Below are 17,334 nucleotides of genomic sequence, written 5' to 3' on the forward strand. Positions count from 1 at the left end.
AAAAAAACACTTCCCCATTCAGTAGCTTGACTCCACTGAAGCATTAGAAACTAAACTTTTTTTAGCCTAGTGTTCAAAGACCAGCAGTTACCAAGTATGACCTTCTGTAATTCAGCAGGTGTATTGCAAAAACAATTGATTTTTCTTTAAACTTTTACAGAGAAAAGAGGTTATTTGATTTTAAATAGCTCTGTAATCTTTATAGAATCTTAAATGAAACTTTTTTTTATAAAAAACTTATTTTTCCTATTGTTAAGAAACTAAAAATTCCCCCTGTGAAATGGTTTGCAGTCTTGGTACAGCTGGTCATCTTTAGTGGATCAATAAAACATTTCAGCATCGCAATTTTTCTTCCTGGTATGCTTGTTAATAATTTTCAATACTACTTGGTGGAATGGAGAGGAATATTTTGGCCAAATAAATTTACTGGCTTCAAAAATTTCTCAACAACCTGAATACATGCAGTGATAAAAACAAGAAACTTCATGAATTTATAATTTGCAGAGGTAATTTTTCTTTGGAAATAAAAAAATGTGTGCTGTACAGACTGAGGTCTTCAATCTCTCTTTCAACCATTAGAATCCTCTTTTGTATTCACTGGGTTGAGGTGAACAGTGGTGTCTGAGAGCACTAGCAGTCTTTCCAGACTAAATAAGACAAGTGAATGGGGTACACAGTGTATTCCTTGAAGATATACCTCCAATTTCCCAAGTTACATTAATCCTATAGGATGCATCTCATGTATTCTTCATCATATACTGAGATTCTCTATATTACTTAATAATAATATAATATATAAAATTTTCACAATGCTGGAACTAGTCCATTAGCAGGTTTTAGTGTTGTTAGTATTATCCATACATCTTCAAATATACCCATTCCTTATAATAATGTAAAGTGCAGAGTATTTATTAAATTCTATGTTAGAAATTCAAAATATTGTTTCATTATTTCCATAACATGAAGATCTCATAAGATATAAATGTTTTTAAGAATATGAAAATAGTAGCTCATTTCCTTTTTACCTTTCTACTGGGAAAGGCTCATCAATTATCTCAAATAATTAGAATGTGAAAATGCTGACATTTCTGAAGCTAATATTGAGGGTGAACAAGAAGATACCTTCCTTCCAAAAAAAAAAAAAAACCCTCTATTGATACATACATTCCAATTTTTATAAATAAAGATATTATATGTACATTTAGTCTTCCACACTCATAGGTTTCACATTTGTGGCTTAAACCAACCATGGTTCAAAAGTATATAGATAAAAGTTGCACCTGCACTAAACATGTACAGACACTTTTTTTCTCGCTACAATTCCTTAAAGTATACAATATAACAGCTATTTTCATAGAATTTACATTGTATTAGGTGTTTTAAGTAATATAGAGCTTCTAAAAGTACATAGGAGGATAGGCATAGCTTATATGTGAATTCTATATCATTTCATATCAGGCGCTTGAACATCTGCATTTTGGTATCTAAGAATCCAGTGCCCCTCTAATACTGGGGGATGACTGTATGCACATTCAAACACATTGAGGTGAATACCCACAAGCAAAATATTTTTATTGCAGATTAAAAAAAAAATTGAGGGGCTGGCACTGTGACATAGCAAGTAAAGCTGCTGCCTGCAGTGCCAGTATCCCATATGGGTGCTGGTTCAAGACCTGACTGCTCCACTTCCGATCCAGCTCTCTGCTATGGCCTAGGAAAGCAGTAGAAGATGGCCCAAGGCCTAGGGCCCCTGCACCCACATGGGAGACCAGGAAGAGGCTGCTGGCTCTTGGCTTCCGATCGGCACAGCTCTGGCCATTGCGGCCATCTGGGGAGCGAACCAGCGGATGGAAGACCTCTCTCTCTGCCTCTCATTCTCTTTCTCTGCATCTCCTTTTTTCTGTGTGTAACTATGACTTTCAAGTAAAATAAATCTAAAAAAAAATTTTGAGAGGCAGAGGAGAAAAGGGGAGAATAAGAGACCGAGAGCGCCTGTCCACTGGTTTACTCTCCAAACGCCCACAGTGCTGGCACTGGGCCAGGGCCATATCTGAAGATGGGAACACAATCCAGGTCTTCCATGTGGGTGACAGGAATCCAATTACTTGAGCTATCACTTCTGCCTCCCACCAGTGTTTGCATTACCAGGAAGATGCAGTCCGGTGCCAGAGTTGGGAATCCAACAATGCAGGCACTCATATTTGGAGGTCAACATCCTAACCACTAGGCTGGGCACCTGCTACCTTCTTCTAGTTTTGTTAATGATGCATTGTGGTTCAGAGAGGTTAAAAGATTCTCAAGATCACAAAGCTAGTAAATGAAGAAACTGACTTTGGTTACATATAATTACACATATCATAATAATCATCAATAACTTTATGCTATGAAATTGAAGCCAATGATTTGTTGCATGTGGTGTATCAATAAAATATTTTATTCTTTCCCACAATTTATAGCAGTAGTAGCCATAATAATAGTTATAGTCATAATGTTCATTAGAATTCTGTTGTAAGTTAATATTTCTGCCTCTATTTTAAAGAAGAGGAAACCAATTCAGAGAACATAATTTGACTAGGATCACATGCTTCTACATGTTAGATCCATGATTTGAAACTTGGCTGTCTGCCTCTTCAGTCACACTCTCAGGTATACAGTGAATGGCCACTGTTTACAGGCAGAGTGTTGATAGCATTGTCTATCTATAGACAAGTGTACATGCATACTCCTGTATCAAGTTTATGAGATACACATCCTAAATAATGGCGAAGAATTGTTTTAAAAAAGCCAACAGTAGAGAACTTATTTAGATAGCATCCAAACTTTAAAATAAAAAATGTAAAAAGATTGTATACTTTACATGAATGTGTCTGCTAATACTTATATAAAAAGAAAAGTGAGGAAAGAGTCTGGATTAGCCTGATCACATAAAACTTTATCTGAAACAAAAAAACAATGAAAATAATAATAGTGATTCTATTGAGAGAATGGTGGAATGAGGAACTGCCTGTGATACTGGCATCTCCTATCAGAGCAACAGTTTCAATCTTCTTCAATTCAGCTCCCTGTAAATGCACCTGGGAAAGCAGTAGAAGATGACCCAAGTATTGCCAATGTGGGAGACCCAGACGGAATTCCTGGCTCCTGGCTTTGGCCTGGCCCAGCCACAGACATTGTAGCAATTTGGGGAGTGAAACAGTGGATGGAGGACCTCTCTCTCTCTCTCTCTCTCTCTCTCTCTCTCTCTCAATTGACCTTTAAAATAAATACATAAGTCTGAAAAATATTTTTGACAAGCATGAAATTCTACATGGCTAAAATTTTCAAAGCAAACTTCATTTCCAGCTGGACACACAAAAGACAGAAATCCTGCTCTCAGCAGTCACAAGGCCCTGGTGAATTTTTTTTTTTTTTTACTTCTCTGAGCTTTTTTCTCCATCTTTAAAATGAAGATGACACTAACATAAGAGAATTCTAATAAGCATTACTACTACAACTACCATCAAATATGATCGATTTGTCAATCACATATAGCAAACCACTGGCCTCAATTTATTAAAGGAAAGTTATTGATGATTATTATGATACATAGGATTGCATATGTCTCAGAGACAGCTTCTCCATTTACTACCTGTGCTACTACTGTGGGTATCTATAACATTTTCAGTTCTTAGCTCTTATGCCAAACTGGAATAAATGCAGCATCCATTATGTAGAATTAAGGTGATTACTAAATTGATTTAGGAATTTGACAATTGCATTATACACATAAATAGTATACACATAGGATAGAAACTGTGGCGTAGTAGGCTAAGCCTCCGCCTATGGCACTTGCATCCCATATGGGCAATGGTGTATGTCTCTGTTGCTCCTCTTATGATCTAGCTCTCTGCTAATGGCCTGGGAAAGCAGTAGAGGATGGCCCAAGTCCTTGGGCGCCTGACCCTTTTTGAGAAACCCAGAAGAAGCTCCTGACTCCTGGCTTCAGATCAGCCCAGTTGTGCCATTGCTGCCTTTTGGGGAGTGAACCAGCAGCGTGAAGACCTTTCTCTCTGTCTCTCTGTCTGTAACTATACCTCTTAAATAAATAAATAGTATATACATAAAAATTTAGCTATTGTCAGTGATCACAAAAGGCCAATAATTTTGGTGCTAAAATTACTTTACTTTTATAATTGGAAAGTCATACATTGTGATTTTGCTACAGGCCTTTCAGAATCATTTTTTTAAATTTAGTTATTTTTATTTATTTGATAGAAATAGAGAGTGAGTGAGGGAGGGAGGGAGGGAGAGAGAGAGAGAGAATATGAAGCCATTAATTCATTTACTAAATGCCTACAACAGTCAGGGTTGGGCCAGGCTGCAGCCAATAACTCCATCCAGGTCTTTCCTGTGAGTGGCAGGAGCCCAAGTCCTTGGGCTGTTATCTACTACCACCCAGGGTGTGTATTGGCAGGAAACTGGATCAGAAGCAGAGGTAAGATCCCATCCCTGGCACTCTGGGGATACAGTCATTCAGAGTATATCCTGACCTGCTGCATTACGATGCTCACCCCACAGACTCCTCTTTTATAACAAATGCCAGCATGACCAAAATCATAAATTACAATAAAATATCATTGCTGGGAATAAATAAAATGTCACATTTCAGCATATGGTCCACTGAATAGCCACCATCTGGCACATGCTATAAATGTAGAATCTTGGCCCTGACCCCAGATGTACTGGATTAGAATCTGCTTTTTGGGGGGAGAACAGAGGATGCAGTAGGCATTTTGTATAGTGGTTAAGATGATACTTGAATTGACCCCATCACACCTTGGACACCTGTATTCAGCCCTAGCTCTTCTCCTGATCCCAGAATTCCTGCTAATGTGTACCCTGGGAGGCAGCAGGTGATGGCCAAGTACTTGGTTCCTTGAAACCCACATGGGAGCCCCAGATTGAGTTCCCAGATCCTAGCTTTGGCCTCACCCAGCCTTGGATATTGTGGGCATTTGGGGAATGAACCAGTAGATGAAACAGCTCCCTCTATCAGCCTCTGTCTCTCTGTCTTTCATATAACTAACAATAAGGGGCCGGCGCCGTGGTTCACTAGGTTAATCCTCCGCCTGCGGTGCCGGCATCCCATATGGGCACCGGGTTCTAGTCCCGGCTGCTCCTCTTCCAGTCCAGCTCTCTGCTGTGGCCCGGGAAGGCAGTGGAGGATGGCCCAAGTGCCTGGGCTCTGCACCCACATGGGAGACCAGGAGGAAGCACCTGGCTCCTGGCTTCGGATTGGTGCAGTGTGCTGGCTGTAGCAGCCATTTGAGGGGTGAACCAACAGAAGGAGGACCTTTCTCTCTGTTTCTCTCTCTCGCTGTCTAAATCTATCTGTCAAATAAAAATTTTATTTTAAAAAATAACTAACAATAAACTAAATTTTCAAGAAAGTTTAGGAGAATCCCTTTTTGTCAAGATCCCAAAATAAATCACATGAATATTAAAATTTGAAAAATAATGATGTAAAACAAATACACTAGCCGCCAGCCACATACTTAAATTTAAACTAATTAAAATTAAATAAAATTTTAAATTCATTTCTTCAGCGATAATAGCAATAAAATTGAGTGTCCACTAGCCACAAGTGGCCGTTGATTACCAATATTGGGAAGCACAAATATGGAACATTTTCATCACTCCAAAATGTACAAGACAGTGCTGCTCTAGACTTTTTTTATGAGAAAGAAAAATATATTTTAGAAAAATAATTTCAATAATTCAATAAGTTTAATTACAAAAATAATTCACTGGAACCCTTTGTGTACACAGACAAATTGTCATTCTAAACCTAACTTTCTTAAAGAAAGAGCTGATGAGAAAGCTGAGCGCCAGGGAAGGGAATGACTTGCTCCATGTGCAGGTGCTCATTCTCTATACAGCCCCAGTTCTCTGTTTATTTCTCCTGCCTCCACTGTTACATTCATAAGTACTTATTTTCTCTGCTCCTCCCTACAAGATCAGTTCTAAAGACAGAATATACCATGCAATCATGGAAAGATGAATAATCAAAAATTAGAAAAAAAGTAACAAGAAAAGAAGTCATGGTGGAATTCCAGATCTATGAAACAGATTAGAAAAGCTGTCTGTTGGGGTACTGGTGGTCATGAAAGTGAATGACAGAGGAAGGAAAACTTCTGATACATTTGAAATCAGTTCATGGGGATGACTTATCTCTTCTCTAAAGGAAGCACTGAAGGCAGCCATCTTTAGGTAGAATCCTACCATGCAACTTGATCTGAACCATACTTTGCGAAATCCTAAAGAATGATTTTCATTTCCTTGTGTGCAATTATCCTATCTCATCTTCTCCACAGAAGAGCAATTTGGGTTTACCAAATTGTTCTGCACTATCCTTCAAAGACACCTGGACCAATTTGTTGGGATGAATGTGACAAGCAGGGTTGGCCTACTGGCTACATTCCAACACCTTGCTGCTGGTGAATCAAATCTGACAATCGAAGCTCCGTGGGGTTTGTAGAAAGCTTTGATAAAATTGCTTAAGAAGCTGGCTGTGACACCAAGTATAAGCCTAGATTGCACCATTTTTCTGAAGTTAGAAAAGTCAATAAAAATTCTTGAGGCTGTGAATAAAACTCAAGTCTGTCTGCAGGTCCATCTTTTCAATGTCAAACTAGGGCATTATTTAATCAGTCCACACGAAGATTATATAACTTTAGGACACTGTGTGTCTTTGACTTACAATTTTTACTATGTAACAGATGCGCAAAATATATGAAATTAGATGTTATGTATTGAAGATAGATGGGTTGCCAAAGAATACTGCTTTCTAAAAAAGGCAACCAAAAGTGTTAGTTTAAATGCTCTGTCAGATAATAACCATATTTGTGTATAATTCTGCAAACTTTGGTAGCAAGTCTTTTCCTGAATGATTATAATCGCCACCCTCCACAAATGTTCTCTGAAACACTTTACCAACTTGGTAGTTCTTTTGTTAATGAGTTAGTTCTTGATGTATGTTTACTACACATCTAAATGAGTCATTTTTATAACCTTTTACTTTGACAAGGTTTAATGCTATAGACCTTCATAGACCTCCATGTCTTATCTGGAGCTGGTCTCCCTAGTCTTTGGGAGTCTTTTTCGTCTGAGAAATGAGAAATTGCAAAAAATCAAAATGTCACTAAAACCATGGCACAGGTAACAGTGTTGCTTCTGGATAGACTTTACATAATAGATCTTGTCTTAATAAATATATGGCCCAGAAAAAGATTTTTGGAAAATCATTAAAACAGCTGGAACTTCCTTCTTTAATTCTAATCAACGTTTTCCTTAACTGATATTACTACGGACTAACAAATGACATCTATGATTCTGACAGGTACATAAGCATCCAAATAAGTAGGGAGGAACTGTTGCTCTAATCTACAAAACTCATCTCTGGTGAGATGTTGTGTGAGTTGGTCTTTGCCATTCTCAGTGTCTTTAACAGTAAAGTACTTGACTTAATCATGTGCCAATTATAAAATTTTTAAAGACATATTTCCCTTAAAGAAGAAAAATTGAGAGCCTATTCTATTATTTAAAATTCTAGGTTACGAGGAGCACAAAGAACATGTTATTAATAACCATCACCTGAAGATTATTCTGGCAATGTTGCTTTCAAAGCTTAGGTAATATGTGTTTATCCACAAAATAATAGATAGTTTCTCCTTAAAAATTGGTTTTAAATGGAAATCAGCAGATGGTACTGTGTAACAATACCATGCTATGTACTTAATTTTTTATCACCTGTGTAACCTCTTGGCACTTTTTGACTCCTCTGAAATACATTTTTCTTATTATAGCATGACTAATTTTGAGGTTTACATAACAATTATGGGCTTGCTATGTTGCACTACTCCAAATCAGCAATTTTACATCATGCTGTCTTTGCCTTGGATTTTCCTTAACTAAAATTGCTTTGTGTAACCCATAAGCAATGTGAAGCTGACATTTCTGAGCCCAAGCAGCTAATCCTAGATTGTATTTACCTATTTTCAAATATTTGCACCATCTGTGATTCCACATTAGTATTTTTGGATTCACTGTTACAGCTCAAAAATTGTAGTTCTGAGAAGGAATGAAGCAGCACACAGAATACAGAATGTATTATAAGCATGAGATGGAATTTAACCACAGGATGGGAAAAGAAATGTACAAATTTAAGAGAGCGAATGCATATTTAGTTCTCCAAATTTGAAAGCCAAACTTTGTCAGCTTCTCTGCACTTGTATATGGCATACAAAATGTATACCATAAATTTTCATAATCAACTCATAATCCACATTTGCTTTTGAGCCAAGATGACATTGTAAAATCTCCATATCAATAAAAACAGGAACTAAATAATAAAGGAGGCCATAAGTTTTTGATGTGGTAAACAAAAAAAAAATGGAGAAAGATACTTTAAAACTGGAATTTCTAACTTCTGGGAAACTGAATACCCAGTGTTGTTTGATTTTCCATCACTCTGCCTTTGTCTGGTATTGCTACAGAACACATACTAGTAATCAAATAATAAGTACTGTCATTTTTGAACATCTATTGGATAATAAACCTATAACATTTTTAACCCTACCAGTAATTCTGCGAAGTAATAATCATTCCAATTTCAGACAAAGTATCCATTGTAGAGACAGACAAGGTAAGTTGCTCAAACTAGTAAATTAAAGGGCTAGACTCTGATGTCAGATCAAATGAATTAAAAAAAAAATCTTACTGACTCAATTCTTTAACTGGACTTTTATTTACCATATAAATATTTCTCAGGTCTAATATTGGAACTTGGTACTCAGACAAACACATGTAGGAAGAAAAAAATCACAATTTCTATTTCTGGAAAAGCCTTATCTACCAAGAAATTCAGTGACTTAGAAGTTGTTTGTTTCTATTAACTGTCCAAGAAGGTTCTAATATTAACCAGCATGGATTTCAGAGTTCTTAAGCTCATCCCTCCTTCATGAGGAAATCATCCACTCGCTACTCCTTTGCTATTGAGTTGCAACTTCAAATGCTGAGTGTATAATCAATAGTTGCTCATTCAAGCTGAGGACAAGAGAAATCTTCCGGAAAGTCAGCTTCTGCTTGTGTAGTGGGAGGTGTTGTCATTTTCTTGGAGCAGTTGATCTCAGAGTTGACTTTCAGAATGACTTTATGGCTCCGGTGGTGATTCCCTGACAATGGAAAATTGGAGAAGATGTATATGCAGCTCTTTAAGTCTTGTGATGATGCCAAAACTAAAGGAAAATAGTTTAGAACTAAAATCTCACAAAGGAAAAAAATCAGGAAATGTCAAGTGAGTATTACCTATGGACTCAACACTTTTAAAGACACACACAGAGAGACACAGACATACATGGATATACACATTTGGTTACACTGATGTCAAGAGCTAAGGAAGACAGATGTGCCATCCAGACACTATCGGGGCTGTTATGTCACCATTCAGTCTGGAAAGATGACACACAGAAAATGGTCATATGTGAAGATACCTAGAACCAAGTATGCTTCCAATTGTGTGATCTTAGACAAATCACTTAAACTCTCCATAGTCTGTTTCCTAATCTGAAAACAACGGTGTTAGAGTCAGGAAGAACAGTTCCTTGAAATCTTAACAATATATATGTGATATATAGTTAAAGGGAAGAGTTTGGAAAGGCAAGGGGGCTGATGTCAAAATATTCAACACATCAGAAATCAGGTTTTGGAAGAAGAGGCTCTTGGAAATAAAGGAAAGTGCCAGAAACTGGTTTTGGGTTTAGAGATGGCACAGATGCAAGGAGAGAAAAAAGAATCAAAAGTACCATTCTGTGTCACAGAGAGACTGACTCTGTGAGCAAAGAGAAATTTGCAAGAAGTAGCATATGCAGAACAAATCACTCATGGCACCAAAGATGCATAAGGCTCTTTTTAGGGCAGCTGTAAACAAACTCTATAGATATGAAGTCAGATGGTGAATCTCTTCCATTTAAACTCTAAGTTTGAATCACACATGCTTATCACTGAAGGCATGACCAGAAGAAGTAGCATACACACACTTTCTAGGATTAGAGAAAAAAAATAACCCCGATGAAGACTATACCTTTAAAATGTACTCAATTTATTTCTCGGAACACATTTCTTTTCCAGTACTCAAAAAGTGAACAAAGAACTGAAATATCTAGTTTTCCTCTAAAACCCCTGAAAGTTATGGAACAGACAGAAAAACTATTATAAGTTTAGAGATCGTAGGAAACCTGAAATATAGACTAACAAAGTCAAATGAATTGCCTATTTTTAAATTTGAGAAATTCTTTACGGGTTTCAGAATGTTTTTTCTCTTGAAAAGTTGTATCTTAGATCTCTGTTTCAATATTACCTCAGTTCCTAATCTTCAATTCCATATCTAAAAAAGAAGTATCATTACGCAAGTTTGTGGAACATTGATTTAAAGGTTGTTTATAGAAAAGATTTCTAGTACTTGCTTCCAAACATATGAAAAGAAAAACAGTCATGTCTTGCATTCATCAGCTTATATTAAAATAATTCCTGGAGGTAAAATGTGATTAATGGAAGTGTATCAGAGTTTTCACTTACTCATTTCTCTTGCCAAAAGTAAACTCATGTTCCAATAACAGGAAAGGCCTACTTCTCCCTGTACAAACATTATTAATGCAACTTCAAGTGGTCTCTCTGGTCCATTATTTGAAAATCAATCATGAGAGAACCTGCCATTCAAATTCTCAATTATGTAATTCACATTTGTCACATTTTGTTTACAGAGAAAAGACCCTTAGTTGTAATAAATAAAATGAATCTTTATGTAGAGCTCAGAAAAGAGGTAGTGATGAAGATAATAAAAGTAACCTTTCCCCTATTTTATTCATTTGCTATCTTATAACCTGATACATAATTTTTTCTCCTAAGAAAATTGAAAATCATGAAGTAACAATAATATTGAAGGCAGATAAAATGCAATTTGACTGAAGAATATTCCTGAATGTAAAATCAGATTTGATTATGCATTTAACTAACTTTTAAATTTCAACTTATCATTTACTTTATGTAAAGAATTTTTAAGTCAATTCTTGCTGAGAAAACTTTTGGAAAGAGAATGATAAACCAAACCATGACCAAACAAGATACAAAGTCTTTTGGGGAAGCAAAAATTATTACCTAAAAATAGTGGGAAAAAATGAAGTTGGCACAATTTGATTTTTATCTAATACTCTGTAATAATGGAACTAGAAAATACCAATGACATTTAGATATTGACTATATATGTATATACACACACATATACACACACTTACAGAAAGAAAAGGAAAGTCATTTTATGTAAAAGACGAAACAAAGAGTTCCGTTAACAATTACTGAACAAACAGCACAAAACAAAGCAATTACAAGATCAGTTTTGGAGAAAACCATGTTTTCTATAATTAGTATGGCAGTAGATGTTATCTGTACTAGTACATTTGGATATGTATGAATGTCTGTGAATTCAGGGCAGTTTAACACAGGAGAAAAGAAAAAAAAAAAAAACTACATGAGAAGAGCTTTCTCTTAAGTGCCTCATGCTGCCCATTGAACCTACGTCCCAGCCTTCCCTACTGCTGGGAAACAAAAAGCTTTCCTATGGTCAGCAGATGCTGGATGATAAGAATGGCTACCAGGTGGAGGGAAGGTAGGTGTTCAGTTTAAAAGTCCAAGTGAACAGGTGCTATCAAGATAGAAAAAAAATAAACCTGAAGTGTTTGGCATCAGGACAATGCAAACTTTAAAATAATAGTGAGCTGCTAATAATCAATGCTAAGCTGTATGCTTCTGCCTACATTAGAGCGGAGACATTTCCAAGTTCACCTAAGGAAACTTTTACTTCTTCTTCTGTAGAGAAGTTTGCATTCCCTCCTTCATTTCTTTGGCCTGTTTTGGACCTCATACAAGTCGTGAGATGGGGGAAAAAAACTCTAAACTGTCTTGGTTGATGTTCATCTTTGTACATGTCCCTATTATAAAGTTGAAGTAGTATGTGAAATTGGTTAGAAAACACACAAAGTAATTCTGCAAGTATGAATATATGTAGTAGGAGGTTTAATAGTTGGAATATCAAGAAGTGGCATGTGTGTTTAAGTGTTGTATAGAAATATCTGTAGACAAATTTGTGTGAACAACTGCATTATGCATAGCCCAATCTACCCATGCCCCCACATACACATCATTAACAGTCTTAAGGCCACCCTCTCTGGAGTCCTAAAGTTTCCACTGCAATGCAATTCTCCTGCTACCTGGACTGAAATCTCACTCTCTGCTTTAACACATCTCTCTTTTCTTCCAATATCCTCTTTATAATGCTAATTTTCTTATGAAGTGCTTTGCATTGAAAACAACATGCAATGTATTCAGTAGCCAGTATTTACTTTCAGCCTGACCCCTTACAGGGTAGGACAGTAAAGAAACAAGTTTTTGTTTTGTTTTGTTTTGTTTTGACAGATAGAGTTATACAGTGAGAGAGAGACAGACAGAGAGAAAGGTCTTCCTTCCGTTGTCTCATCCCGCCAAATGGCCGCTACAGCTGGTGCTGTGCTGATCCAAAGCCAGGAGCCAGGTGCTTCCTCCTGGTCTCCCATGTGGGTGCAGGGCCCAAGCACTTGGGCCATCTTCTTCTGCCCTCCCTGGCCACAGCAGAGAGCTGGACTGGAAGAGGAGCAACCAGGACTAGAACCCGGCGTCCAAATGGGATGCCAGTGCCACAGGCGGAGGATTAACCAAGTGAGCCGTGGCACACCAGTCCCGAAACAAGTTTTAATTGAAAGGAAATAAGGATGGAACAGCATATTTTGAATCCTGGATGTCTGCCTAATTAGGCATGATTTTCAAAACTATTAATATACACATGCATGCACAAATTCATATGTAATCATAAAAATTTGTGTACTGAAAATGTGATAGGCTGTAAAATGTTAAAATAATAGACCTAATGCTATGATGTTCAATTGTCAGGTATTGGTTTTCCATAAAATTGCATGTTTTAAAGAAAACTATAATTAATGCTATCTTTGCAGCCAAGTAGTTGCTTTTAAAAATGCACCATTTAGTCATACTCTAGAATGTAAGTTTTTTTAAATGTTTTGCTTTTGTGTGGTTGTTTTGGTTTGGTTTTTGGAGATGAAAGGAAAGTCAAGTATTTAAGGCAATATTTTTACCCACTGGATTCAGCAGAAGGGTGCCATCTGGTGGAAATGTTAGCAGGATCTAAGCTTTCTCTGACTTACCAAAAAAGTACTTAATTTAACAAACTTGAGTTTCATTCTTACAAAAAGCAAATAATACAAAGATTATTTTTAAAAATTCCCTATGTACTTATGAGGTTCTACTTGGATTTTTTTTAGTATTATTCAGATGAATTAAGAGGATATTAACTTCAAAGTTTCAAGAATAATTATTTACATTTTTAGTTGAAGCTTTAAACAAACTTTTCATCCATTTTACATTCAAGGTAAATTCGTGCCTACTCACACACATACACACAATTTGCAGTTATTTTTCATAGGAATCTGTTTTATTGTGATTGTGTAGAATTCAGGAGGTGAAACTTCAGACTTAAATGGGATCTGGGCTGAATCTCACTTTCTTCACTTTTGAAGACAAGCTTGGCCAACTTGCTTGATTTCTTTAATCCCCTCTATTCTCATCTCTAAATTGGGGATAGCAACAGCATACTCCTCAAAAACTTGTTTTGAGCATCAGACAGCCAAGTCCATTCAACAAATGTTACCATATCAATGCCCAGAACAACGCTCTGTATGTGGCAAATATTCAGGAGGTAATTCTTTAAAATAATAATAAATTATATTTAGCCACCTCAATGGAAAATGGGATATTGATCCTGTTAAGTGGAAATGACTATAGCTACTCTTGTCAATGCGCAGTTTTATGAAAACAAAACATACCTGTGTAGACATTTTTTAATCAATGAAGCTTTAAAAGAAAGATCATTAGATAATAAAAAAAAAGTATATCCAATGATTCAGAATAGTCATAAAAGTATACAGTCCCTGACATGTTTATCACTGTTGGCTCCTTGGGAAGGGCTGCCTCTTGCCATGGCACTCTATGGCAGAGGACAGTAACAAATAAATGAACAGGAAGGGTAAGCTCTCTACAGGACTGTAACAATAACCAAATTATATGATTCATAAACATGCTCACACAGAGAAAAGACTAAGGTTTTCTTCTGTGCTGTAGGTGGAGGTAGCTGTTTGTGGCTCAGGACAAAGTTTCTTTAGGGTTCCATAAAAATCTCAACCACAGAAAGTGAAAGACAAGTTTGACAACATTCAAAGGCTTAAATCATTCAAAATCAATACAGAGTGAGTGATTAGATGGAACATGCTCCCTATTTAATCACTAGGTAGAATTTTATAAAGGTACATTTTCATTTAAGTTTGTGAGACCTTTTCCTTTAATATCATGGAAACCAATACAATTAGTCACATCTTTACAGAGGTTTTATATCTGGTATTACGTGAAAGTTTTGTGTCAACTGTAGAATTAAGCTGTAATGACCAATATCGTGCATAAGAAGTCTTGCAGAAGGTAGGATGAGCATTCACAGCAATCACCCACACTATTTAGCCAAGATTTCTTATGTCAAGCTTTGAACAAAGAATGCTAGAACTAGGTATTTCCTGGGAGCACTTGAAAAATCTCACAGCATTGCTTTCCTGTATATTTCACTCTGACTTTCTTTCCCCTTGCAGACTCAGTCTCTCATATTTGAATTGATCTCTCTTACAAAATGAATACAACTGACATTTTAAAACCATGTACATGCTCAGAAACTGACTTAAATATACTGAATTAGAACAATAATTTTGCAAATGGCCACACCCCAAATACTTGTAGTGACCATAAAAAATGCCTAACAAGAAAAAATGGATTCAAGCTTGAATTTATTCCTCATATGAATTGTAATTTCCAGATCCCTCCCCACAAAAAGACTTGCTGTGCATATACAACTTGTCCATAGTTGACTTGTACATTTTCAGCTCTGCCTTGTATCTACCTCCCTGCCTCCACCATCACTGAACTGTTTGCAGCACCTCAAGTAACCAGCTGGTGTCACAGGTTAGTGAGCAAAGGTTTCACATGGGGACTCTCATCTGACTAATCATTCTTATTGGTAGCATCATTCCAAAAGCAGTAGAAAGGCTCAGGGGCTTGTTAATGAAATTTAACAGCAGTCTGCCTGGAAGAGGATGTTAAATCTACACTCCAGTCCAGAAATTATATTTTTATATAAAATAACTATATATAATTTATATATATTATACACATACATTCACACATACATACTAGTTTCTACCTTGTGTTGTATGGGGAGATGGGCACAAGAGGAAGGGAAAGATAATTAACATCTTGGGCTTTTTGTACTTATCACAGGATACAGAGCAAAAAAAGATGGTTTAAGAAAACAAAATGCTTTGTAAAAACTGCAACATGTATCGTCCTTGCCCCTGTAAAGGGAGAGAGAGCTTTAAGACATTGAGTAATTCCCACCACCTGTGTGAAACATATGTGAGGGAAATGAAAAGGGAAGAGACAGGGAGAAAAGAGACCACAAGCCAGGCAAGATGACCAAGACTGGAATATTAATATCAGCATCTCTGGCATCGCCTCCGCTGCCTCGCCGCCACTCCTGGGAGATTTGGACAGCTCCCTCAACATGCTCTTCAGTGCTTAGCATCCGCGAAGAGCCGAGCCGCTGCGGGGGCCGAGCTGCTTGAAGCCCCATCGCCCCACTTCTGGCGAAGAGCTGGGAGTGTCTCTGCCGGGAACGCCTCTGGCGGCGGCCCTAGACAACGCACTCGGGCAAGGAGCCCCACTCCCGGTACCCCAGTGCCTGGGCCCTCCAGCTTCCTGGTTACCCGTTGACCTAAGTGCAGCTCTCTCAGCCCGGGAGTCTAATTGATGTCAACATGATCGCACCTGCAGCCGGCTTATCGCAGCCTCCCTCCTCCTCACCAGGGCATCTGGGCGCTTCCGACCCTCCAACTTTGGCAAAAAGCGACACGGAACTCCCAGATCCCCCCCCCCCCCCCCCCCCCAGTCCAGGAACACAGACAAGATGGGGATCTGCCCGACGGATATGCTACAGTACCCTGGGGACTGAAACAAAAAGGAGGTGGCGGATGCCTAAGGACTGACAGGGGACAGAATAACCCAGGCAGCACGGGGGACCTCACCTCTGCAGACACAGCACAGCCAGACCCAACAAATCACCACAGCGACCGCTTTCCCATCTCCCCCTTCATAACGAATGCCTTCCTGCTCCCCTTAGCTCCGTTTCACTCAGCAGACTACAGATGCCCGGTGCACCCCCACCCCCACCCCGCGCCCCGGTCCCCTCACCCTCCTCTCCTGTAAAGAAAACGGGAAAGCAAAGAAAAAACTCCGCCGGCCTAAAGGTCATTTGCCTACTCGGGTCGCTTCTGCCAGCGTGCGCCCCGGCTCCCAGCAGATCGGGCTGGATCACAGCAAGTAGAGGTCTCCAGGAGCGCGTCTGATTCCTCCGGCGCTAGTGAATTGGGAGTCAAGACCCCATTCCCTGGCCGGGCCACCTCTCTCCCCCGGTGGCCCGCCCGCCGGGGGGCTCCCCGGGGCATCCCCAGCCTTTACCTCTCTCACCCCTTCCCCGCGGCTCTCCACCTTGCGCATCCTCTCTCCCGGCCCCGGAGCGCACTAAGATGCTCTAAGTTCCTGCGGAGTCCATGGATGAGCGGAGGAGAGCCTGGAACTGGGGCGGGGGGGAGGGTGGGGAGAAGGAGGCGTGGGGGCCGAGCCGGGTGGGGGAGAGGCGGGGGAAACGCGGGCTGGAGCCACCCCTCCCCGGAGGGCCTGGGCGCAGCCGCCAACTCTCACCTGGTCCGCCGGCTGCGCCTGGCTCGCCCTGGCCCCCGGGGTGGGCTGCTGCTCCTGCTTCATGGCTGTCATCGCTGGCGGCCCGCGTTGGCGCTCACTTCCTCGCGGGCACTTCAGACTCGGGGACCGTCACTTGGCAGCGGTCTCATGTCACAGGCGCCCGTCTCTCTCCCCGAATTGGCGGAAGGCAGAGCGACGGGGTGGGGGGAGGGGAGCGTCGGGGAGGGGAAGTAGCGCGGCGGCAAGCAGCTCCCCCCTTGCACGATGCCTTCTCCGGCTACCGCAGACCCGCAAACTCCCCTCTCCCCTTGCCCCCTCCTCCCCAAAGCGCAGAGAGCCTCGGGGGCCGGAGGCGACCAAGTGGCAAGTTAGTGGAGCGGCGAGCGGCGGGCTCCC

General features: G+C 39.4%; 1 protein-coding gene across 2 annotated transcripts in view; it reads right to left on the bottom strand.

The window, feature by feature from the left end:
• The window catches only part of DPP10 (dipeptidyl peptidase like 10), a 791,529-nt gene extending 774,519 nt beyond the window's left edge, over positions 1–17,010 (bottom strand). For both annotated transcript variants that reach the window (XM_062199274.1, XM_062199266.1), the window contains exon 1: positions 16,939–17,010. In XM_062199274.1, coding sequence (XP_062055258.1) covers positions 16,939–17,010 — 72 coding nt within the window. The remainder of the gene's footprint in view (positions 1–16,938) is intronic.
• Between the last annotated feature and the right edge of the window lie 324 nt (positions 17,011–17,334).

Source organism: Lepus europaeus, chromosome 1 (genome assembly GCF_033115175.1).
Source record: "Lepus europaeus isolate LE1 chromosome 1, mLepTim1.pri, whole genome shotgun sequence".
In the NCBI taxonomy this organism is placed as follows: Eukaryota; Metazoa; Chordata; class Mammalia; order Lagomorpha; family Leporidae; genus Lepus; species Lepus europaeus.